General features: G+C 41.5%; 1 protein-coding gene across 7 annotated transcripts in view; it reads left to right on the plus strand.

The window, feature by feature from the left end:
* Positions 1–22,777, plus strand: part of dmd (dystrophin) — a 316,485-nt gene that overhangs the window by 128,038 nt on the left and 165,670 nt on the right. For 6 of the 7 annotated variants that reach the window (XR_014872316.1, XR_014872315.1, XM_085150972.1 and 3 more), the window contains 11 exons: positions 3,720–3,815; positions 5,098–5,196; positions 6,625–6,806; positions 9,401–9,551; positions 14,045–14,164; positions 15,290–15,391; positions 18,523–18,630; positions 18,749–18,928; positions 20,395–20,564; positions 20,651–20,686; positions 22,649–22,772. Coding sequence is in view for 5 of the 7 variants with exons in the window: in XM_085150972.1 (XP_085007098.1) it covers positions 3,720–3,815; positions 5,098–5,196; positions 6,625–6,806; positions 9,401–9,551; positions 14,045–14,164; positions 15,290–15,391; positions 18,523–18,630; positions 18,749–18,928; positions 20,395–20,564; positions 20,651–20,686; positions 22,649–22,772 (1,368 nt within the window). In the remaining 2 variants the exon portion in view is untranslated. The remainder of the gene's footprint in view (positions 1–3,719; positions 3,816–5,097; positions 5,197–6,624; positions 6,807–9,400; positions 9,552–14,044; positions 14,165–15,289; positions 15,392–18,522; positions 18,631–18,748; positions 18,929–20,394; positions 20,565–20,650; positions 20,687–22,648; positions 22,773–22,777) is intronic. The other variant, XM_085150973.1, reaches the window with a different exon arrangement.

Below are 22,777 nucleotides of genomic sequence, written 5' to 3' on the forward strand. Positions count from 1 at the left end.
TTTTATCTAATCTAATAACTTTAATCTCAGCCAAACCGATTTACTCACGAACAAATAAAACACTGAAAAAAGCCCAACAATAACATTTTAGGTTGTCTAAGTCACTTATATATTACGTTTAACCTGAGTAGCGAAACTCCGCGGTGATCTGAAAATGATGTGCCGGGAGTTGTGCCGTTCTCGGCCGCATCAGTGACCCTCGAGCTCCCGGCGAGCTATCGAGCTGGTGGGTAACAGACGTCTCCGAAAACGTCGAAGCACTTTAACAAATATGTGATATCTTGATAAACCGAGCAGATATTTGATGTTTACACAGCTACTTTCTCACCTGAAAATATGTTAAAAGTTTATTTTGTGACCCAGAAAGATTAATATGAGTAATTTTAAAACTTAGTAGCGGCCGCCATTGTTGGAAACTGGAGTTTGGCTGGGCCGCGCTATGAATTCTGGGATATGGTAGGCCACGAAGGACACACCCGACCCATCCTTCAAATTCGGGGAAAAGGAGGACGCATTTGTCGGCTGCATTCGGAGGAGTCTACGAATTTGGACAGCCTTCGGCGCGTCGCTGTGACGTAATCGGTCTACAAATGCGGCCTCAGGAGGAAGCAGCCCATGAATTTGGACACGACCCATGTGTGGGCAGAGTGATGGGGGTTACTCAGACCATGGCTTAGAGTGGTGAGGTGGGTGAGCAGGGGTCTGGGGTGGGACCTAATTCACCTGAGGCGCTGACCACAGGGCAGTGGGTCAAACGGGTGGTGGGGGTCACCTGTGATGGCCCATTCTAGTCCAGGTTATTTTTCCTCAGGACATGGCGGATGTGCAGTCGCTGCTGGGCGTTCTTTACCTGGGTGTTGGTGTTGTGGGTCCAGGTGAGATCAGCAGAGGTGTTTGGTGCCCAGAAACTGAAGGTGGAGACAGATTCCACCCGCTCTGCATTTATAATCGGAGGGGAACGGACCTGTCTGTGCCTCCTGAAGTCGGTTATGAGTTCTTTTGTTTTAAGGATGTTCAGCTTCAGGTTATTTTCTGAGCACCAGCAGGACAAATTCTCTACCTTCGCCCTGTACGCTGTCTCCCGTCTCCATCGTATAAGGCAGGGGTGGTCTCAAACCGAGCAAACAAAGCGTTGAGCTCTGCTACTTTGATGCTGCTGTTGGGGGTTGGAGGATTGGCCTTTTTGGACACCTGGTGGGGGTTGTTGTAGGTGAGGAGGCCCTCTACCCACCTACTGTAGGCGGGTGGGTAGAGGGCTTTTTTGATGCCCCTCCTCAGGTTGGCTCAGGCAGTGCTGTACAGAGAGCTGTCCCTCAGCTTCAGGGACAGGGGGGTCGAGAAGCAGAAAGAGGTGGTCAGATTGTCCTGGGTGGGGGAGGTACACATGGACACATGGACACATGGACCCGTGTCCTCTCCCCCTGAGAAGACACCTCAGTTTCAAACATGCCTTATTAAAGTCCCCAGCAACAGTATAGATGACCTCTGGGTGCTCTCTCTGCTGTTTACTGATAATAAGTTGAAGGCACTTCAGTGCTAAGATAACGTTAGCATAGGGTGGGGGGGGGTGGGGGGGGGTGTAAACAATGGTAACTGTAACTGTAACTGTAAATGGTAACTGTGGCTAATGTTAGGTTGTGAGGTAGATAGAGGAGCCATGAATGGGCAGCACAGAGCCTGTAGGACTGGTTCGGTGCCTCCTCTGAAGCATCTGGGATTTTTGGATGGAGCCAGGATTCGGTTACGATCAGTAGACAAAACTCCCGGACGGTTGTAGTAAATCTCTGATTGAAGCTCCTCCGTTTTGTTTGTGAGGGATCTGGCGTTGGTCAGGACGATGGGTAGTTGTTTTCACGACAGAGCACAGACTAAACACAAGGATAAATGACTTATTTGATCTTTCAGCACTCTTGAAGCTTTTATTAGAACAAGCTTGTACTTGGTTTAAAAAAATCATCTGAGTGTCAAGTCAAACCCATGTGGACGGAGTGAAGCTATATGTAGCAATTTTCTCATAAATCGTTTAATTCAATGGCTCAACAATACTTGCAGATATGCAGTATTCTTGACACATCTGCTTAACTTGCAGATAAGCAGATGTGTCATGCTGACATATCTACTTAAACCGTTCTATTCAATAATATTTGGAAAGTCAAGGGGAGCTATTTGATTAAATGAGCACATGCTGCTCCTCTTCTTGTGCTGTAGTGTAAGAACTAAAGGCCCAGAAGTGCACAAGTAGAATGAAATCATGTTTTTTGGCGTACAAGTATAAAAATAAAAAGGCTGGTTTGTGTTTATCTTTGGTTGCTACAACAATTCAGAGACTTTGCTGACGCAGCTTTTTTGAAAGGAACATTAGACAGAGTCAGCTAAACCGTATCAAACCCACGACTGAACACAGAAACAGCTTTCTCTTCTTATTGTTTTGATCTTGTGTGAAAATAAATCAATTGTCACATGAGCTTTACATCTAGTAGGTGAACCTACAAGCATATTGATTGTGAGGTGACATCAAGAGGCTGTTCAAGCTCTCAACAACTATCATTTTATAGACAAGAGAAAATGCAATTTTTCTACTGACGTTTTTGCATCTTGAGAAAAAGAAAAAGAAAACATTTCATACTGATTCTGACAGTTCAATCTTTAACCCAACTGTGCTCTTCAGTATTTGATCTTTTTTCTGTTTTTCACCACCTTTTGCTGTTTTTGGGGATGGACTAATAATACATGTAAAACTTAAAATATGCAGCAGTTTCTAAACATAGTTCCAAAGTATGTTACAGAACACAAAAAAGTAAAAACAGCTAAAGCAACGATAATTTAAAAACAAGAAATAAATAAAACTAGGGCAAACAGTGTAACTATTACAGGTAGGATCAACCAATATTAGAAATGTATCAATTAGTTAATAATAGAAAATAAAAAGTCAGAAACGAGATTGTGTAGGGTTTACTACAGAAGAGGATTAGGCCCACTAGAAAAAGAAAAAGTGTCACTGATACAAAAGTATCCCATTTCTGAGAAAAAAGTCAGAATTCTGACTTTTTTCTCAGAATTCCATTCCAGTCCATTCCTCTTCCGTAGCCTTACACCCTTACACCCTTACACCCTTACACCCTCACACTTTTACCCTACTCTCCTTTTATTTGTTTATGTCAGATAGACTAAACATTTATGTGTCCGTCACACAGATCTGAACAAAACAGACATGAAGAGACGGCAGCGTTGACTGTGGTTGGCAGTTATTGAATCATCTTAGTATCTTTTTAGGACGTTATTACCAGAGAGACGAATGAAGTGAGAGAAACAGCACTGAGATAAAAAGAGAGAAGTTATTGGTGTCTAGATCAGAAGTGAGCGCACAGAGAGAGATCAGGGGAGGTTATGAGGACGAGTTAAGTTTGGAGAAAGTTTAAAACTGCTCGTCATCATCATCATCATTAATATCTGACACTCGGAGGCTTCTCCTTATCTCTCTTTATCGCCTCTGTTTCCCACATTTCTTTCACATGTTGCCTTTACTATTTTCTACTCGTCCCGACCCCTCCCTGCTCACCCCTCCTGATTTTTGACATTCTGCTTGTCTTATCATCTCTGTCTGTCCTCTTTTCCCCTTCTTAACCCTGGTGCCCTCCATTCTTCTGTTTCTCCACCCGTCATCTCCACCCTCTGACTGTCTCTGCCTGTTATCTCGAACCTGTTGCTGCCTTGTTTAGTTCCTGGATCCCGGCCAAGAGGAGCTGCAGCAGCGTCTCAGTCCTCTGCCTGCAGGAAGCACCAGCCTGGAGAGCTACCAGGCTGCACTGGAGGAGGTGAGACAATGTGGTGATGATAAAGGACTCTTATCTACTTTATAAAACATTTAATGTACAGAAGTAAATATTGTGTGTGCGTGAGTGTGTCTGTGTGTGAGTCACCACCTTCCTCCCAGTGATCCTTGTATAAGAAATGTGTGGTTTCTTCACGCTGTCGCCGGGCAGGGCATTTTAAACGCAGACTGTTTCTACAAACATTTGTGGAAGAATGAGTCGCTTTCAGGAAATCAGTGACTTTCATTGCGGTACCATGATAGGATGCCACCGGTTCTCTACTAAACTTTCCAGTGGATGCTGAGGTACACAGTCCAGAGAGGTCGCCAACTTTCTGCAGAGTTGATTGCTACAGATCTCCATACTTCATGTGGCTTTCAGATTAGCTAAAGAATAGTGCGTAGAGATTTTTACGGAGCTGTATTCAAGCATTATATCACCAAGCACGATGCAAAGTGTCAGATGGAGTAGTATAAAGCACGCTGCCACTGGACAGTGGAAAAGGGCGATCGTGGCTCAAGAGTTGGGCGTTCGTCTTGTAATCGGAAGGTTGCCGGTTTAAGCCCCAGCTCCGACAGTCTCAATATTTGTGTCTTTGGGCAACACACTTCACCTGTTGCCTACTGTCAGTGCACCCCAGGGCGGCTGTGACTACACTGTAGCTGCCATCACCAATGGGTGGATGATTGTGTATAGTGTAAAGCGCTTTGGGGTCCTTAGGACCAAGTAAAGCGTTATACAAATGCAGACCATTACCTGTGTTTTCTGGAGTGACTCCTTCTCCTACTTCTCTGTATTGCAATCCAACACATGAGGCAGATGAGGTTTGGTGGTTGCCAGGGGAACGGTACTTGTCTAACTGCATCGTGCCAAGTTTGGTGGGAGATTATGGACTCGGCGCCCTATTTTCAATGAAAGACATTGTGGACAGTTTCATGCTCTCAACTTTGTGGCAAGGATTTCCTGTTCCAACATGACTGCTCACCAGAGCACAAAGCAAGCATAAAGACATGTGCCAATGAGTGTAGAAGAGTTCTGATTTCAACCCAATAGTACAGATAGATCGATCGGACAAATGATGTTTAAAAATGGGGTTTTCGGGCAGCAGGAAAAGAGGAAGACCAGAGAGAAAGTTCATGCATGTAGTGAAAGAGTAAATGCAGAGGGTTGGTGTGATGGAAGAAGATCTGATATAGCAACCCCTAGAGGGAGAAAATGAAAGATAAACAAGAAGAAAAAAAGATTATTTATGCTATTGTTATGTTAATTAAATGTAACTTTTAAGGTCTTGACGTGGCTTCTGTCCGCTGAAGATGGTCTCCAGGGCCAGGCTCCTATCTCCAACCATGTGGAGGAGGTTAAGGAGCAGTTTCACACACACGAGGTAGGAGCTGCACTAGTGAAATCCTATGTCTTTATAAATGTATTGTATTATTTTTTTAAGATTCAACACTTATTTTCAGGATTCCCAGCAAAACAGTGAATTTTTGAGAGTTAATAGAATTTTAAATTCTTTTGTCAGAATAGTTTAGGGTGACCAAAAAATAGGACACTTGGCCCGGTCATGAAGAACTTTAATAATACTGTTTGTTTAAAGACTTTAACATATTTAAACAACACCTTCTCTGTGCTGCTAATGAATGGTGAAATAGAAAAATGTCATTTACAAATCAACAAGTGCAAAATAAAGTACGGCTGGTAATAAAATGTTTGTACTGTCTTACGTTTCTAATTTATGTGTTCACACATTTGCGTACAGCTGAATCTTTGGAACTGTATAATTATAGGTGAAATGTCCAAATAACACTGAGCTATTATTCTGTGTGCACAGGATTCTCATATTTGTATCAGCAGCAGATGAAAATGTATTGATTATCACTGATCCTCTAGATTTTCCGATGTCATCAATCCATAGAATATCCAATAGCTAAAAAAATGTTTTTACAGTTTCACAATTTAAGATGTGAACTTTAAAAATCTACAGTATCAACGTCACATTTTGCCTGTGAAATGTGATAAAAGAGCAGAAATATGAAAGGGGTTTAAGTCAGCGGTCTCCAACCTTTTTTGCGCCACGGACCGGTTTATGCCTGACAATATTTTCATGGACCGGCCTTTAAGGTGTCGCAGATAAATACAACAAAATAAAACTAGTACCGGTACCGAAAAAAAGAAGATTTATTCATAACACACGTGAAAAGACCCAGGAAAACAGAGTAAACGATAAAAACGATAACAAAATAACGCTGAAAACCGATAAAAACCCTGAAAACTAAACATTTCACACCTGAGTCTCAACTCTCGCAGCCCGGTACCAAACGACTCATGGACCGGTACCGGTCCGAGGCCCGGGGGTTGGGTACCGCTGGTTTAAGTCACAGTCAGAATAAACAGTTGCAGTTACGTCAGTTAAATCTGTGAGATATGGATTTCTTACTGTAATAAAACTTTATGCGTGGAATTTTTTTAAAAATCTGTTGTTTGTAAGCATTTTATATCTGGTATGGAAATAGCTGGTCTCCTGTGGTAGCTGTTTGCAATGTGCAGCTGTTTTCAGCTTTAACTGTAAGTGATGCATTAACTGATTGGGAGCTTCTAGGACTTTGATGCAGTCAGAATTAGATTTACTCTGTTAGATTAACCATTCTGCTTTCTGATATCCTGGAAGGATCACGTTGCAGTTACGTGTTCAATAAAAACAGTGTTCATAAAAAAAATATCCCCTCACCTTAGTAGGATTACTCAGGCAAAAAATATTTGAATTACTGTGAATATGCATGTGCAATTCTTCCATCTGTTTCTTTAATAACAGGGGTATATGGTGGAGCTGACAACACACCAGAGCAGTGTAGGACGAGTCCTCCGGGCCGGTGCTGCCCTGCTGGGGGAAGGAAACCTGAGTGAAGAGGAGGACTCTGAAGTCAGAGAGCAAATGAACCTTCTCAACTCGCGGTGGGAGCACCTAAGAGTCGCCAGCATGGAGCGGCAGAGCAGGTACATACATTAAAATGTATGCATCAGTACAATCAACAATATTAAAACTCACATCTATCTTATTGATCTTGTTTCGACAGAAGCCTGGGTCATGTGATATGTTGAAAGTATTTTCTTAGACGATAAATCTTTAAGTCATTTTCTATCAAGCTTCTGTCAACGACACAGTTTTGTTATTGCTGCTGAGCATCAACTGTGAATTAGTCACACAAGGCACAAGTATCAGCCATATCAATTAACCACTCCTTATTTCTGTTTTAAGTGCAATGGTTTCATAAAGGCTAAAAGATATGTTGTTGTTATAGTAACCATTGTCCTTGATGTAAATATGTAAGAAAAATTGTGTCCTGTTTACTGTTTGTTTGTATATGTGTCTTTCTGGCTGCTGTTACAACCAAATTTCCCCTTGTGGGATAATGAAAGGATTATTCTATTCTATTCTATTCTATATGAGCATGATGGGTTTAGGAAGCTATTCTGGTTAAACATATCAACTGAGACGTCATAAATATGATAGTTAAAGCAACATAATGAATAATCTCCCACTGGGACTATTTTTTTAATGGGTCTAAAAAGGTTTCTTGTTTGCATTGGTGATTATCAGAGATCGCATCAGTGAGAGCTTCACCAATCACCAATACAGTTTAACATTGATTGTGACTTTATGAAATTCTATTCACTTCTCAAAATCTTGCATCTTCGGCTCGAAGACTGTAAAAACCTTTTCAGCACCACCAGTATTATAAGGCGTGATATACAGTTGTGATCAGAACTTTACACTCATCATGGACACGAATGTCAATCCCCAACGTCATTTCTTTGATTTTGTTCAGCTGTGTTTTCCAGGGTGGAATCATTGTAATGCGTACATTAGGGATGCACCGATACCGATACTGGTATCGGTACTAACTTATTTCATTAATCAGAGGGTGGATTGTCATTTCTGTTGTAGTTTTTTAGATTGGCCACTAGGGGGCCAATTATTATTTTATTGGTACTCAGATCCAAGTATCGGTATCATATCGGTTTGAAAAAACTGGTATCGTTGCATCCCTAGCGTACATATTTGGGTGCACAAGTTTTCTTTATTTATCTTTATTTTCTCTAATCCACACAGGGTTAAAATTAGATATGCAGGTTCAAATATATGCATAGGCTGCCACTAATATTTGGTCAAACATCCCTTAGCAAGCTGCACTTAATGATTGTCATCAAGAGGCTTCTGGCATGATTGTGTCTGTATATTTGTGGACACTTCTTAAAAATAGATTTAATTTAAACTGGTTAGTTTCTGGGCTGAGATCAGGCTTTTAAACATACTCCATAATTGTTTCAGTAGGGTTGAGGTCAGGGCTTTGAGAAGAACATTCCAGAAGCTTAATTTTCCTTTTCAAAACCAATTCTGATGTGTATTTGGGATCATCGTCCTGTTGGAAGCTCTTGAAGTAGAACAGGTCACCTACTAATTGGAAGGTTGGTGGTTCAATTCCTGGCTCTCCCAGTCTGCTTGCCAAATATCCTTAAGCAAGATACTAAGTTGCTCTCAAATACATGCATTGAAGTGTGAATGTTAGATAGAAAGCTCTTTGATAGAAGAAAGTAGAAAGAAAGAAGTCCATCTGATTTTGGGTGAAGTTGGAGAAAGTCCTTGTTCCATCCACTCTCTGCTATGAACCTGTTGTGGCGAATCCACTTAGCCAAAAAAATGGATCGGACATCAGTTGTAGAAACGATATTCTTTATATAAGGCTTTAAAAAGGGGAATGTACAACAAATAAACTTCTCGACATCAGAGCAACATGTAATGGCTTCACCGAAACTTTCTCTGCTAGCTAAAAAACCCCAGAGTAACTTTCGTCTACCACAAAGGATTCTGGGAAACACAGTTTTCTAATGAAAATACCTGTTAAATGATGTTAAATGTTAAATCCCCTTTAGCAGAAAATTAAATCTATAATTAACAGCTCTCACTAAACATGTGGCTAACACTTAAATCACTTACAAAAGAACCAAAATGCTGTTATCAAACAATAAACTGCAATAAAGTTACAACAGAACCACTAAACTCTTGCAGCAAACCAACCCTAGTGGAAAGCTTCACCTTTACACCTCCAAACATAAATTTCCACGACACTCACGCCCATGATAAGTGTATGTAATTTGACCTAATACAGTTCTCAAAAAGAGTGCTTTACCACTCTTCACTTTCCTAAAGCATATCCTGTTTTAAAATGTTTTAATAACACATCTAACAACTAATGTCATCCCACTAACACCACACCACTCAGACAAGATACTAAGTGTCAGTCAAGTAAATCAGCTCTAATCACCAGTGCCTGAGGTTTAAACCCTTGTCTCTGTGGATAGCACGGTAGCATGATCCATCAGTGTTAGTTTAGCTCTGTCAGGTTAACACTGCCACCGCACCTCCTTAGTCCAAGACGTGTATGTTAGCTTAACTGATGATTTCAAAGTGGCTGTGTGGAAGTGAGATAGATGAACACTTGGCAACAAGTAAGACTAGATAATAGCTGTGGAAATACCAGACTGCTGTGGTTTAAATAAGACATTACTGAACTGCATCTCACTCCCAGACTCCATGAAGTTCTGATGGACCTGCAGCATGAGCAGCTGCAGCAACTCACGGACTGGTTGGATGTGACAGAAGCACGGATTAAGAAGATGGGGGCTCAGGCACTGGGACCTGACCTGGAGGACATCAAGCGCCGAGTAGAAGAACACAAGGTGGGCGTATGCTGGTCCTTGTTTTTGAAACACTGCTTTACTAATCCAGTCATGTTGTTACCGTTCCCTATTCCTTATAATGTTACTCAACAAGTTGTCATTCGCAATTAAACTGATTAAAACCTTCCTTACAGTCTTGCCTTTAAGCTTTTGATTTCAAAAAGAATTTAAAAAAGTGTGGCTCCAATCCAGTGTCTACAGTTTTAGTTTAAAATAAAACTTTGTAGATAATCAAAACCAAAACTTGCTGATTACACAATCGTCTTTAAAGTGTGTCGGCATGTTTAGGGAAACCTCCCTGAATGTATTAGGGATATAGACCCAAGCACATTCGCTTTTTGTCTCCCTGGTCATGCCCTTGTGTCTGTCTCGTCTCTCTGTGTCCTGTCTCTGTGATTATTTGTTTTCCCTGTCTGGTCCAGTGAATACATCTTTAGTCCTGCTCCCAGTATTTATCTGTTTCATCCTTTTGTCTCCCCAGTCAGTCGTGTTTCCATGGCTACGTTCACTCTGCAGGTCTTGATGCTCAATTCCGATTTTTTGATCAAATCTGATTTTTTTGTCTGCTCGTTCACACTACAAATAAAATGCGACAGCAAACGCGCTCTAGTGTGAACGCTCGAAGCGGCCGCATGCGCAAAAGAAGACGTCACACACAACGTGCTCTGTTTAGACCCAGACCAACAGTATGTTTGACTGATGACCTTAATATAAAGACTTCAGACTTTACGTTTCCCAATTTTTGCTTTAAGTTATTTTGTTATTTACATAATAATGTAAATAACCTAATAATGATCCTTATTGCTGTTTTAGAGGAGCGCTGCTTCAAAGGATAGTTGCAGATTTCTGTCAGAATCTGCAGATTATACAGTACAAATAAAATGTTCACGTTTCTCCAACGTTGTCTTCTCAGCAGTTTCACCGGATGGCCAGGAAGCGTTCACGATGTCTTCTCCGGCGCTGATAATTGGCGTCTGTCTTGTGTCAGTGACGTAAAAGACGGATTTAATGCGACATGACCATCAAACAGCAGCTTTCTGAAACATCAGATATGTATCGGATTCAGAACCACATACAAAAGTGACCCAGATCGGATTTGAAAATATCGGATTTGTGCCGTTCACACTGTCACACCATGATCGGATAGATGGTCGCAGAGGGTCAGAAAAGTCGGATTTGATGCGCTTTCGCCTGCAGTGTGAACGTAGCCTGAGTCTGTTTATGTCCCTCTGTCAAGTTCACGTGTCTTATCTGGCTCTCAGCGTGTGCATTACATACTGTTTTATTTTGATAGTCCTCTGTCTCATGTAGGTCATGTTCAGTTGTGCTTCCTGTGTCTTGTCTGTCAGATTCTGTTCAGCTGTGGCAGGTGTGTCCACTCTGCTCTAATCTCCTCCTATGTACATGTTGGCTGTATCCCAATTCAGGGTCTGCAACCTTAAAGTACGCAGCCTCAACGATCCTCAAGGGCCGCGTACTCAAAGACCGCTAAAACCGGAAGTGCGAGGCTTGTGAAATGGGACGGTCTAGCCACCGTCGCGCTGCCCAGGTTGCCGAGCAACCATGATACTAACAGCTGGAAACGTTTCATACAGCTTTGTGTGACAGAAATGAAGGAGAAAATCTTTTGTTCATTTGTTTGTTTCTACATGAGCTCTGATCATTCTCTGATTAAGCTCAGCTATTGAACGGCGTATATTTTAAAGTAAAGGCTTAAAACCAAGTTAGTACAAACGTCACTAATGTCACATAACTTTGCCGACATGTGGCCAACAGTCATGTTTTAATGTTCTTCGTTATTAAACATTTGCACATAAATAAGTGACATAATATTCAGTACTTACTTAAAGTTTACTCTTCGGGCGCCCCTCATCCGCCGTTTTTTTCTGGCAAAATTATCCACACCCACCGCCGCGCTATGCATTCTGGGATATGTTGGGCCACGAAGTCTACACCGCCACGTCCTTAAAATTCAGGGAAATGAAGGACGCATTTGAGGGCCGCATTTCGAGCAGCCTTCGAATTGGGACAGCCTTCGTCGCGTCGCGGTGACGTAATCGGCCTTAAAATGCGACCTTTAAGGCTGCAGACCCTGAATTGGGATACAATCATTATCTGCATCTCCTCGCTTCTTTGTTGCATCTTTCCTCATGGCGTGTGAACTTCTGTCCATCTGTTTACCCATCAATCTGTTCCTACCAAACTCCGTTGTTGTTTTTGTTGCCTGAACATGAACATTGAAAACATTTGCTTTCATCTTGCTAAATTAAATTATCCCACTGCATTACTGCAATACCAGCACTGGAACCATAAAACTCACAAAAAGGCATTTTGTTGGTCAACGAGACAGAGTTGTTGCCATATCTACTAAAAGTTCGATTTTTGAAACACATGGCCTAATTTTAGTCATTTATAAGGTAAAGAAATATAAAATCTCTATAATAAAGTTATTCCAGAGCTGGAATGACCTGTGTGAGGAATAATCTTCTGTGTGAATCATACAGCAGTAAGAGTGTGTTTTTCATATATCTCCGTAACTTAATTTGTGATGTTGAAGCCTCTCATTTCCACTCCTTGTAGCTTATGAGGACACCAGTAAATCCATAGCAGAACCTTCATAGAGAATCATGGCCTCATACTTGGAGGTACTAACTTTTATCCCTGCCGCTTCACACCTGGCTGCAAAATGGTCTGGTGGAAGCTGGAGATCACTGACGCCAAGGGGTGACCAGAAAAAGCAAAAACCCTGCAGTGATCCTGAGCCCACTGAACCTTACCACCAAAGCATAGCTCCTAGACCAGGGGTGGGCAATCTCAGTCCACGAGGGCCAGTGTCCTGCAGGTTTTAGATCTCACCTTGGGTCAACACACCTGAATCACATGATTAGTTCGTTACCAGGCCTCTGGAGAACTTCAGGACATGTTGAGGAGCTAATTTAGCCATTTAAATCAGCTGTGTTGGTTCGAGGACACATCTAAACCTGCAGGGACTCTGGCCCTTGAGGCCTGAGATTGCCCACCTCTGTTCTAGACCAAGTGGTTTCAATAAACTACCACGAAGATAGAAAAATAGAGGAATCATGTTACCTTCACCCAGACTAGGTTATAGGGACTCCACCCTAAAGTCAGACCAGGGGACGGGGATTTGGTGAAGTAGTGAAGTCATGATCCAAGACGTCAGCTGACGTCAGAAGAGGGAGGTAGTGCTCTGCACACATGGACTGGAGTGTGATGACCTCTACTGGGGACATAGTGAGGTGGCTGTAGGAACATTTGAAGATCTCCTCAATCCCAGGGACACACCTTCCACATAGGAAGCAGAATGTGGAGAGGAGGGAGACAACTCACCCATTATAAGGTCAAAGGTCACTGAGACAGTTTAAAAAAACGACTAGTAGTTCTCCTTGGGAGGAGGAGATTCACCCTGAGCTCCTTAACCTGTTCAACCACAGTGCCCCCTGTAGGGGGGCAGAGGAGGAGCTGTGCTGGTTTGTGCTTCCACAGAAAAGTCAGCAAAACGCTCACGAAACCACATCCATGACCACCAAACAGCTAAAACACCAAACAACTAAACAGCAGGTAAAAAAGATCCTGCAAAAAGGTGTAAACACAAAGTACGGATTCCCCCGTTCACCCAACAGCATGTACGTGTGCACAGACAGCGTCTGCTGAAAGCAAAGATCTCACAGATTTCAAAGCTGCAAGTTTGGCCTTAGTTTGCTGGTCCAGTAAATTTTGTTTAGAGCGTGACAAAAATTACACTTCGCATTTTGCTATATGCTATATAGAGGTTAGGGGTTATATGTTGACACAATGGTATCTGCTGTGATGTTTACTTTGTTGTGATGTTTACTTTGTTGTGATGTTTATTTTGGTACCAAGATGGTTTACACACAGTTTGTAATCATTCCTTTTTGGCATTTTCAAGCATAAAGACCCTGAAATTTAAAAGTATCTGGATGTTGTGGGGCTGTGTTGGTTGAGCAACATCTCTGCAACACTTTGTGAAAGTCAAGATTGATAAACTGGGGTGTTGGTTTCGAGTAAGCAACTCAAGTGTGTGCTCCCCCACACACGAGGCGGTGTACTACATATCAAACAATTATTCAAGCAGTCGTTGTGTGATTGAACTTTCTGAAAGACTTTCCGCTTTAATTCAAGACAGTTTCTAAAAAATTTACAGCCATCCTACACATGATCAGCTTTGCTAGCATTTGACTGAATTTGAGCTGCAACTGTAGCTGTGCACACTTCAGAATCATTCCACTTCTATCAGCTCTCACATCATCACTGAACATTCACAGACTCACATGCCCATCCCCTAAAATTGCTCCAACATGTTTGGCAGCCTGTGGTATCCTCATGATTTCTCTCCAGTCGGTAGTTTTCTCTTCACATTATTCTTTTGCAGGTTAATCTTGAATTTAATCTGTGATTAAACTATCAGCATTTTGGGGATTCTTCATACTGATGGGTGCCAATGTGTGCTAAAGCTCCTGCAGGAGGACCTGGAGCTTGAGCAGGTGAGGGTGAACTCTCTGACCCACATGGTGGTGGTGGTAGATGAGAACAGTGGAGATAGCACCACTGCTGCCTTGGAGAGCAAACTTCAGGCAAGTACACACACACACACACTGCACATATTTTTGCTAATCACACAGATTAGCAAGAAATTTTATTGACGGGCTAATTTTCTTTCTGTTTTTTGAGTTCTTTTTTTTTTCTCTCCAGCTAAATGTGGCCTTTTTGTTTCTAATGGACACATTGAGCTTGTTTTGTCTTTGCAGTTGTGCAGTAATTAGCCCTGTCAGTAAGACATTGTTGCTGTATGTGTGTTTATCTTTTTGCTAAATTAATTTACTTGTCATCATCACACAAACTCCAGTTCTTTGTCTCTGTGATTAATTATCCATCCTTCTCTTAGCCTTTGATGTGCACTTGTTTGTTCCCATTGTTAACTCACAAAATCGCCAATAATTAAAGTAGAATTCCTAATACTCCAGAAACAATGAGGGAAACATGAGTGCTAGAAACTGCAGTTTGAGTGGTCACCTAAGGTTAGCCCCAAAATTGAGTCAAGCCCTTCAAGGGTAATGTGTTAAAATGTTATGCCATCTATAATTTGGAGAGACCATGAAACTTTTTTTTCATCACTTGAAAAAGAAAAAAGAGAACGGAAAATGAATCTGTGGCAATAACAAGAGTCAGTTTTCTATGATTTGGACAAAAATCTGATGGTAGAAACACACTGACTGTGGGCACATTGGTAAAAGCAAGAAGGATTACAGACAAAGAGAAAATTGAATCTGGAGCCCATTATAACATATTTTATTTATGGATGAGATGAGCACAACAATGTCAAACTACAGCTTGAATCAGAGGTAAAGGCTGCTGTGAACCAAAGAAAATTAGGACACTTATATAAAAGGATGCATTAAAAACGTCCTTCACAAAAACAAATTTTAAAGGTGATGGATAAAATATAACAGTAGGCTGCATTATATAAAAGGCATGATGACCTGAAAATGAGGTGCTGGCAAACCAACCTCACATAACGGTGTTTGACAAAGAGCAGAAACCTGCAGATTGCAGGTGTAACATCAGAGGTCTCTGTGCAGAAGACGGTAATCCTCAGGAATAGTTTCTCCAACTCTAAGGACTCAGAAGCTTGAGGATATCATGCTCTAGGGGACTGAGTGGGATCTATATGGGTGTCTGTGTTTATTTCGTCTGTGCAGGTGCTCGGTGACCGCTGGGCAGCGATTTGTAGATGGACAGAAGAACGCTGGATTCTGCTTCAGGAGACTCTCCTGAAATGGCAGCACTTCACCAATGAACAGGTATGATTGTCTAAGGTAGGATCACAGATAAGATTGCTAATGTGTTGAGAAACCCGAATGTGTCTGTGCATGTGAGGCTTCTTCACCTGTCTAGAACAGATTGGATAAATGCTTCTCGTTTACACTTATTGTCTACATTTTATCTATACATGTTCAACCTGCTCGTTAACACAAATGCAAAAATGTATATAAGTGTATATAAGTATAAATTGTCAATCAATACACCTGAGTTTTACTTAAGACCAACACATTACCACAAATTTACCCTTCATTTTACAATTTAGGGCCACCAGAACTTGTTTACATAAAGTATCGTCTGTTTTTGAGCGAAAATAAAGCGACAATAAAATATTTAAATGTTTAGATTATTTTGACTGTCTGACTAACTACAGAGTGCTGTGTGTTGAGCTTTAGTGAGAATGTTTTTTTAATCATTTACATTTTAAATGGCAGCTCATAATCACAGCTGTGGTCTTCAGGGGTCAAAATGTCCCCATCTGGTTTGATTGATACTTAATTAATACGAAGTAGATTTTCCCCCACTTTTAATTAAAACTTAATTCAAACATTTTGACACTATTTCTTTATTTCATTTCAAATTTATGTCTGATAAAACTTTATTTATACGAAATGTTTCTTTATTTTTGGGTAAAAAATAAATTAAATCATCAATTATTGTGATTATTGTTTCACAACCAGAGTTTGTTGCTTTAACAGATGATCACAGACGGGTTTATGTCAAAGTTAATTTAGAAAACTGTTTTTAAACTACTTAAAGTTTTTTACTGGCAGCAAATAATCACATCTGTTGTCCTCTGGGCTCAAAAATGACCCCGTTTGCTTTGACTATTTATAAAGCAAGAAGTATAAAATATCATCCATCTCTGTGTTTCAAGGTTTTATTCATCTTTATTCCAACTCATTGCCTGACAGTTTTCTATATTTTGGCATGGTAGGAACAGCAGGGCATGAGTCTGAGTGAAGGCAAACTTTCATGAGGACAAAGGTGTGTCCATATTTGACACAAGTGCAGGAGGAAGCTCAGGTTTATTCCTCTGCACTGGTCCCATCATGGACAGCTTTCTTTCTGCAGTTGCAGGCCAAGGGTCATATACAGTAAACAAGTTGTTACAGGTGATTGTTTTCTTTGGAAACCTGCAATGTTAGGGACAACTCACGTGTCCTGACTGCAGGACAGACGGTTTGCCATCGTACACTAGCATGTTCCATGTACAGCTGGACCTGCATCACATGCTGCCCATGTTTTTATCTCATCCCTGGTTTACTTGGATGGTTGGACGGAGTCCTCTGAAGGGGACTTGGTGCTCATACAGTCACATCAGTACCAGGATCTGACATCACAGCAGGAGACACGCCCACTTGCTCCATACACCTCAAATGGGAGCACGTTTGTGTCATGAACGATGATCATCTATTGTGTCTTTATCAAGAAATGATATCCTTTTTGTGCTTCTATGATTAATCTTGTGTCACCTTTAAAACTTCTCTACCAGACTCAGGATGTCATAAACTGGCCGTAGCGACTCTACTGGATGCACGGCAGTAAGAATCAACACACCCACATACGCCTACAGCTGCATTCGGTCCATTTTTCTTCCTCTCTCGTTGTCCCTCCTTGTTCGTCATTGAGTTGGCTGTAGAGCAGCTCATCTGCTGATTGGATGGTTGTTGGTTCAATCTCTGTGTGCTCTAGTCTGGAGTTCTTACCAAGGTGTCCTTGGGCAAGTTACTGAACCCCAACTTGGTCTCTGATGCATCCATTGGCATGTGAACGTTAAGCATAAAACAAGCAGAATACACTGTGTGTAATGCTTTCAGTACTCGAGTAGAAAAGTAACTGAAGGAGTATGGGACCTGGCACATGTGCTTGGACTGTGGTAGATCGTCTTTCTCTGAGGCACATGAGAGAATCATGCATCGTCTGACACTGGGAAGATAGAAGACCAGATCAATGTTTCCTCACATTACTGCAAATATGTCTCAGCTGACTCCTCTTTCCTGCTTGATTCTTTGTCTTCATCATAATTGAAATGAAAGATGTGTAGTCCTCTGACACATCTTCTATTTCAGTTTCACATTCTGAAAATTCAAGAAACTTCAAGAAGCCCAGTCACTTTCTTTCCAAGCTCCTCAGACTACCATGTCCTGGATGCCTGAGAACCTACTTGAACATAGTTCAGATTCCTTCACTTCATAACCTTCTTCCACTTCTGCAGGTGGGTGATGTGCTTTTTCAGAGAAAGGTTAACATGTGCTCTAAATATTAGCTATATTTTCTTTATCTTCTAACCCTGGATCGTCCTGAACATTGATTCTTCCTCCTCGTGATACTAGAGGACAATATGTGCTTTGTTCTACTGGTCATTTCTTTCCACAACATGGTAAAAAAAATTAGCTTGCAAGCTTCCAGCACAATGGAGGCCTGTGAGCTACTTTCTGTGTATGCATTATTGCAGGGTCTACCTTACAATATGAAGCACCTTGATGCGACTGTTGTTGTGATTTGATGCTGTATAAATAAAACTGAATGTAGAGCACCTGCCTCCTCGTTGTGCTGCTTGTTGTTGTTGTTGTTGTTGTTGTTATGACCTTTGCTTGACCATCTCTTTTGTTTTCCTTTTTCATCTTTCTCTCCTGCCATCTACCCTACCACTGTTATCTTCTTTTCAATTTTTCTCACCTGTCGGCCCTAACTTCCCGCCTCCTCTTTCCTCCTATTTTCTGTTTTCCCATCTTTAACTCGTTATTTTGTTTTCTGTCAGTCTCCTTACTTTCCACTGGTTTCTTCTTCTTTTATTTCAGTGTTTCCTACATGTCCCTTTATCTACCCCTCCTGATCTTGGTTCTTGAGAGGTTTCTTTCTGTTAAAAGGGAATATTTCCCTCCCTTTCTCACAAAGCGCTTGCTCATAGGAGATCATCTGATTGTTGGTTTTCTCTGTATTATTGTAGGGTCTACCTTACACTGTTCATATACAGTCACCTTTGAGGTGGTTTGGTACTATAGAAACAAAATTGAATTAAATTGAATTTCATTTATCTTTCCATTTCTACACATTTTCTCTACTCCTTTCTTGTCAAACTCTTTTCTGTCTTCTTGTTTTCTTACAGAGTTTATTTGACTCCTGGTTAACTCAGAAGGAGGAGATGGTTGGGTCCATTAAGACAACCAACCTGAAGGACCAGACGGAGATGGTGGCCTGTTTGCACCATCTTACTGTGAGTATGCCTATACCGGAGCTGCTGTACCTTTCTGTAAAGAACAGAAAATGTTCCTACTTAAAAAACTCTGCAGCAGTTACATGAGTGACTTGTGTGTCTGTGTCTGTTCCGTAAGACTGTGAAGGCAGACCTTGATGTTAAGCGTCCCACCATGGACAAATTATGCTCAATGAGCCAGGATCTGCTGTCCAGTGTGAAGAACAAAGAGGTGGCCAGCAAACTAGAGGCCAGACTGGATAGCTTTGCCCAGCGCTGGGAGCAACTAGTCCACATCCTAGAGATGAGTATCACCCAGGTACAGTGAGTGCTGAGTTGTCTTTTACTGTATGTAGAGTCATGTGAACATCATGGCACATTTTTTTTACATTGTGTCAGTATTTATTTAACAAAAACTATGCTAATGTGCAAAAAAAGAGTGTGAAAAACAGAGTGCACTGTATTCCTTCCAATAGGGATTAAGAGAGTAAATAGCTGCCAGTAACTACTATACAAATACACTTGATTAACTGAATATCAGCTAGTGAGGCCACTTCTGTAAAAGTAAATGTTTAGGTAGTTTGTCAGTCTGGAGCATTCAGGTATGTGTTAACACTATGCTGAGAAGGAATCAGCCGTCTCAGCAAATTCTCTCCAAGGTCAGACAGTGCAATGGTCAGAGAGACTGCAAAAAACTCAAAAGGCTTCAGTTAGCAAGTTAGATATTGAATGGTAAATGTCCTGTATTTGTATAGCACTCTACATAGTTCCTAAGGACCCCAAAGTGCTTTACACGTTCAGTCATCCACCCATTCACACATATTCACACACTGGTGATGGCAGCTACATTGTAGCCACAGCTGCTGTGGCTACAATGTAGCTGTCTTGATTAAAGTTCAAGACAGTCCAATGAGAACAGGAGAGAACAAGTCTAACGTTTAATTGTTGCCATGAGAAAGACTCTTCTCTCTAAAAGAGAAACTCATCTGTTGCGAGGATCGCTGAATCTAGTTTACATGCTGATGGTAGCTGTGTTTCCATGCAAAGCGAAGGTTGTAAGCAGCAGTAAAAGCAGTAAAAGCAGTAAAAGCAGTGCCAGCGGCAGCTTGTATCACATGCTGGTTTCCCATCAATTTACAGTGAAAGACAGGTTTATCTACAATGAAGCTGCAGTTTACTGTGAGTACAAAACAAGCAGAGCTTTCAGTAACAACAACCAACTGTGATCAAAAGATGGCAGTAATGTAAAGGATGCATGCAAACAGGCAACGGAGCTTTGCCTGTTTGCATGCATGTCTGAATGAAAAGATAGTGGCTGCTTCACTTTTGGTGCATTTTATGCACATTTAAACAGATTTGACTGTTTAAAATAAATTCATGTGGCCTCATAATCATAGAACTCGATGTTTCTCCCTCTCTTTCTTATTTTATTTATTTTTCCATTGAACGAGATAACCAGCAGATTGACCTCTACATACACATACGTACACTCTACATATGCTTCTTCTCACGTTGTCATTACAGTCTCTAAAGTCAGAGTCTAAATTGCTGCTTAACTGCCTCCACAGCTGTCTGAGTGTGCACTCACCTACATACACACTCAGTCTACAGCTCTTGTTGGAACCCACACTTATACCGCAAAACACTGTACTCATGACCTTGTATGATAGATGATGTCCAACCATCAGTTATCACCTGTCAACAATGAGGATTTGTCATCTGTATAATTCAGCTCCTGATGTTAAAGTCTGCCTGAGTGTATTATGCTCTCCCTGTAACATTCAGCTCTCGGCAGCTGTCCGTGCAGCCCAGCACTCCGAGCTAACCCACTCAGTAACTGCGACTGTAACCAAAGTGACAACACGAGAGAAGATGTCAGCTGTCCGCCAAACCCGAGAGTCACCGCCTCCACAGAAGAAAAGACAAGTAGTTGTGGATTCTGAGCTCAGGAAAAGGTGTGTTTATGTTCCTACACTTGAAAACGTGAGCGTTGGAGCATTATTCATTTCAAGATGCCTTCTAACTTTTATTAAATGTTCAGACACATGCATCCCTTTTTACTCTCTTATCTCAGCAGGTAGGTGATGAACTATTGCGAATACTCATAGTATCTAGGTTTGGTGGTTATAATAGTAAGCAGCTTTAAACTGAACTTTTGCCAATAGTCAAGTAGAAGTTTCTGAAAATACTCCTCAACCTTGTAGTAAGTAGAAAAGCAAGCTTAGAAGTTTTGTAGTGGTAGTTTAACAGTGAACCTTTTTGGTCATTTTTGAGGCATTTTGTTAAATTTAAGGGTTTTCTACAGCACTGAGTAATTCTCAGCTACAATGCATGAGCACAGTCAGGTGAACATTACTTTGGATCCCAGGCAGGCGGGGCACGTAGCGTGCTGGTCCTTGTTGTACAAAGAGAAACCAAACCCCTGAGGACAGGACAAAACAGAAGAGTTCTGCTTTGCTTGCTTTGGTTTGGTATTCATATCAAAATGCAAAGCAAAAACACTGCAGAAGAAGACTCAAATATAGTGCTCCGTGGGCAGCCGACGCACCAGCTGAGCAGTGGTGGCTAACACCAACTTTAAGCTAGCAGACAACAGAGCTAACCAGTGTTGCCAACTTAGCGACTTTGTTGCTATATTTAGCGAGTTTTCAGACCCCCTTAGCGACTTTTTTTCTGAAAAGCGACTAGCGACAAATCTGGCGACTTTCTCTGGTATTATTGGAGACTTATTTATGACGACTTTTTGACGTGAAAGCTTTTTATCGCTCTTACTCTCAACAAGCAGCGGTGCTGCCTTGAGCACCTCACCCGTGCCAAAGCGCTCACGGGCGGAGGATAGTCCTCCCCCGCTGCTATCAGGGCAGGAGACGTTCACCCCTGTGCATCCAAACTGCAAATGTATCGCGCATGAGCGAAGCCGCTGCTCTCGCACTGACTGTAATGCAGTCAGTTCTTCTTTTACTGTTATGGTGTTTTGTGGATCACAAGGTTTAAAACTACTTATAAACACACACTCTCACACACAAATTAACTCCACCAGAGTGCCTATTTCGGGTCACTTTTGCCGGTCGAAGCCCGGATAAAGGAGCAGGGTTGGAATTGTGACATTAAAAAACAATAATTGCTAAAAGAAATGTAAGTTGTAGTTCTAAATAAATGACAACTGCATTTAGGACGTTTTTTACTCACTTTATGTCTCTTCCACGATGTTATTTCTCTCTCCAACAACGTAGGTTACAATTACATTAGCATGACCAATTATGCAAATTAGGCGATGACGTCATTTGGCGACTTCTACCGACTTTTAGGACAGCCAATAGCGATTTTCCTTACTGAGGAGTTGGCAACACTGGAGCTAACTAGCAGTTGCTACCTAGCCCGACCTGGCAGAGGTGTTCTTAGCAGAAGAACTTATGAAGAACACAACCCCCTTTGATCACAGGGGGTTTGTGTGCAGGTGCGACTATGCATATATCATGACTGGTCATCTCAAGACAAGACATGTAAAGTGTCCACACTTTAATTGTCAGCTTTTCAGCACAGACATTTGTGTGGCCTGCATGGTCATTGCAGTGGGATTGTAATTCGAGCTGGCAGCTGTCAGTCAGCCAGAAGTGTTACATGTTACAGTTCTGAATCGTTTTTCCACTCGGCACATCAGTTCCAATGTGTTGGCAGTTCTTATTTCAGGACAATGAAATTTATGTTGCTGACAAAGGTTTTTCTCCACAGAAGACATCTGCAAACACCAACATTCCATAATTGAATGCTATTTCATAATTTCCACCGAATTTAAAATATTACAGGATAATAGTAAACTCTCTCTATGATATTTAATAACTAACTGTTTGAGTGTGAAGCTGAAATGAGGTCCTATTATATGAAAATACATTACCACAGTGCTGCTTTGGGACATCTTGTATGCAATCTTGTAAATGTAGTGTTAATAGAACTTCACCACCACATTCTTATGTGCTTCAACACAGTGTGATGCCTTATAATACAAAGCACGTTTGTGTTTGTCTGCATCTATTGCCAGGTTCGATGTGGATTTCACTGAAGTCCACAGCTATATGACTCGTGGTGAAGCCATTCTGCAGAGCCCTGAATTCTCTGTGACACGCAAAGACACCAGTATTCAGGAGCTACATGACAAAGTCCAGGTAGA

The sequence above is a fragment of the Neolamprologus multifasciatus genome, chromosome 23 (genome assembly GCF_963576455.1).
Source record: "Neolamprologus multifasciatus chromosome 23, fNeoMul1.2, whole genome shotgun sequence".
Lineage (NCBI taxonomy): Eukaryota > Metazoa > Chordata > Actinopteri > Cichliformes > Cichlidae > Neolamprologus > Neolamprologus multifasciatus.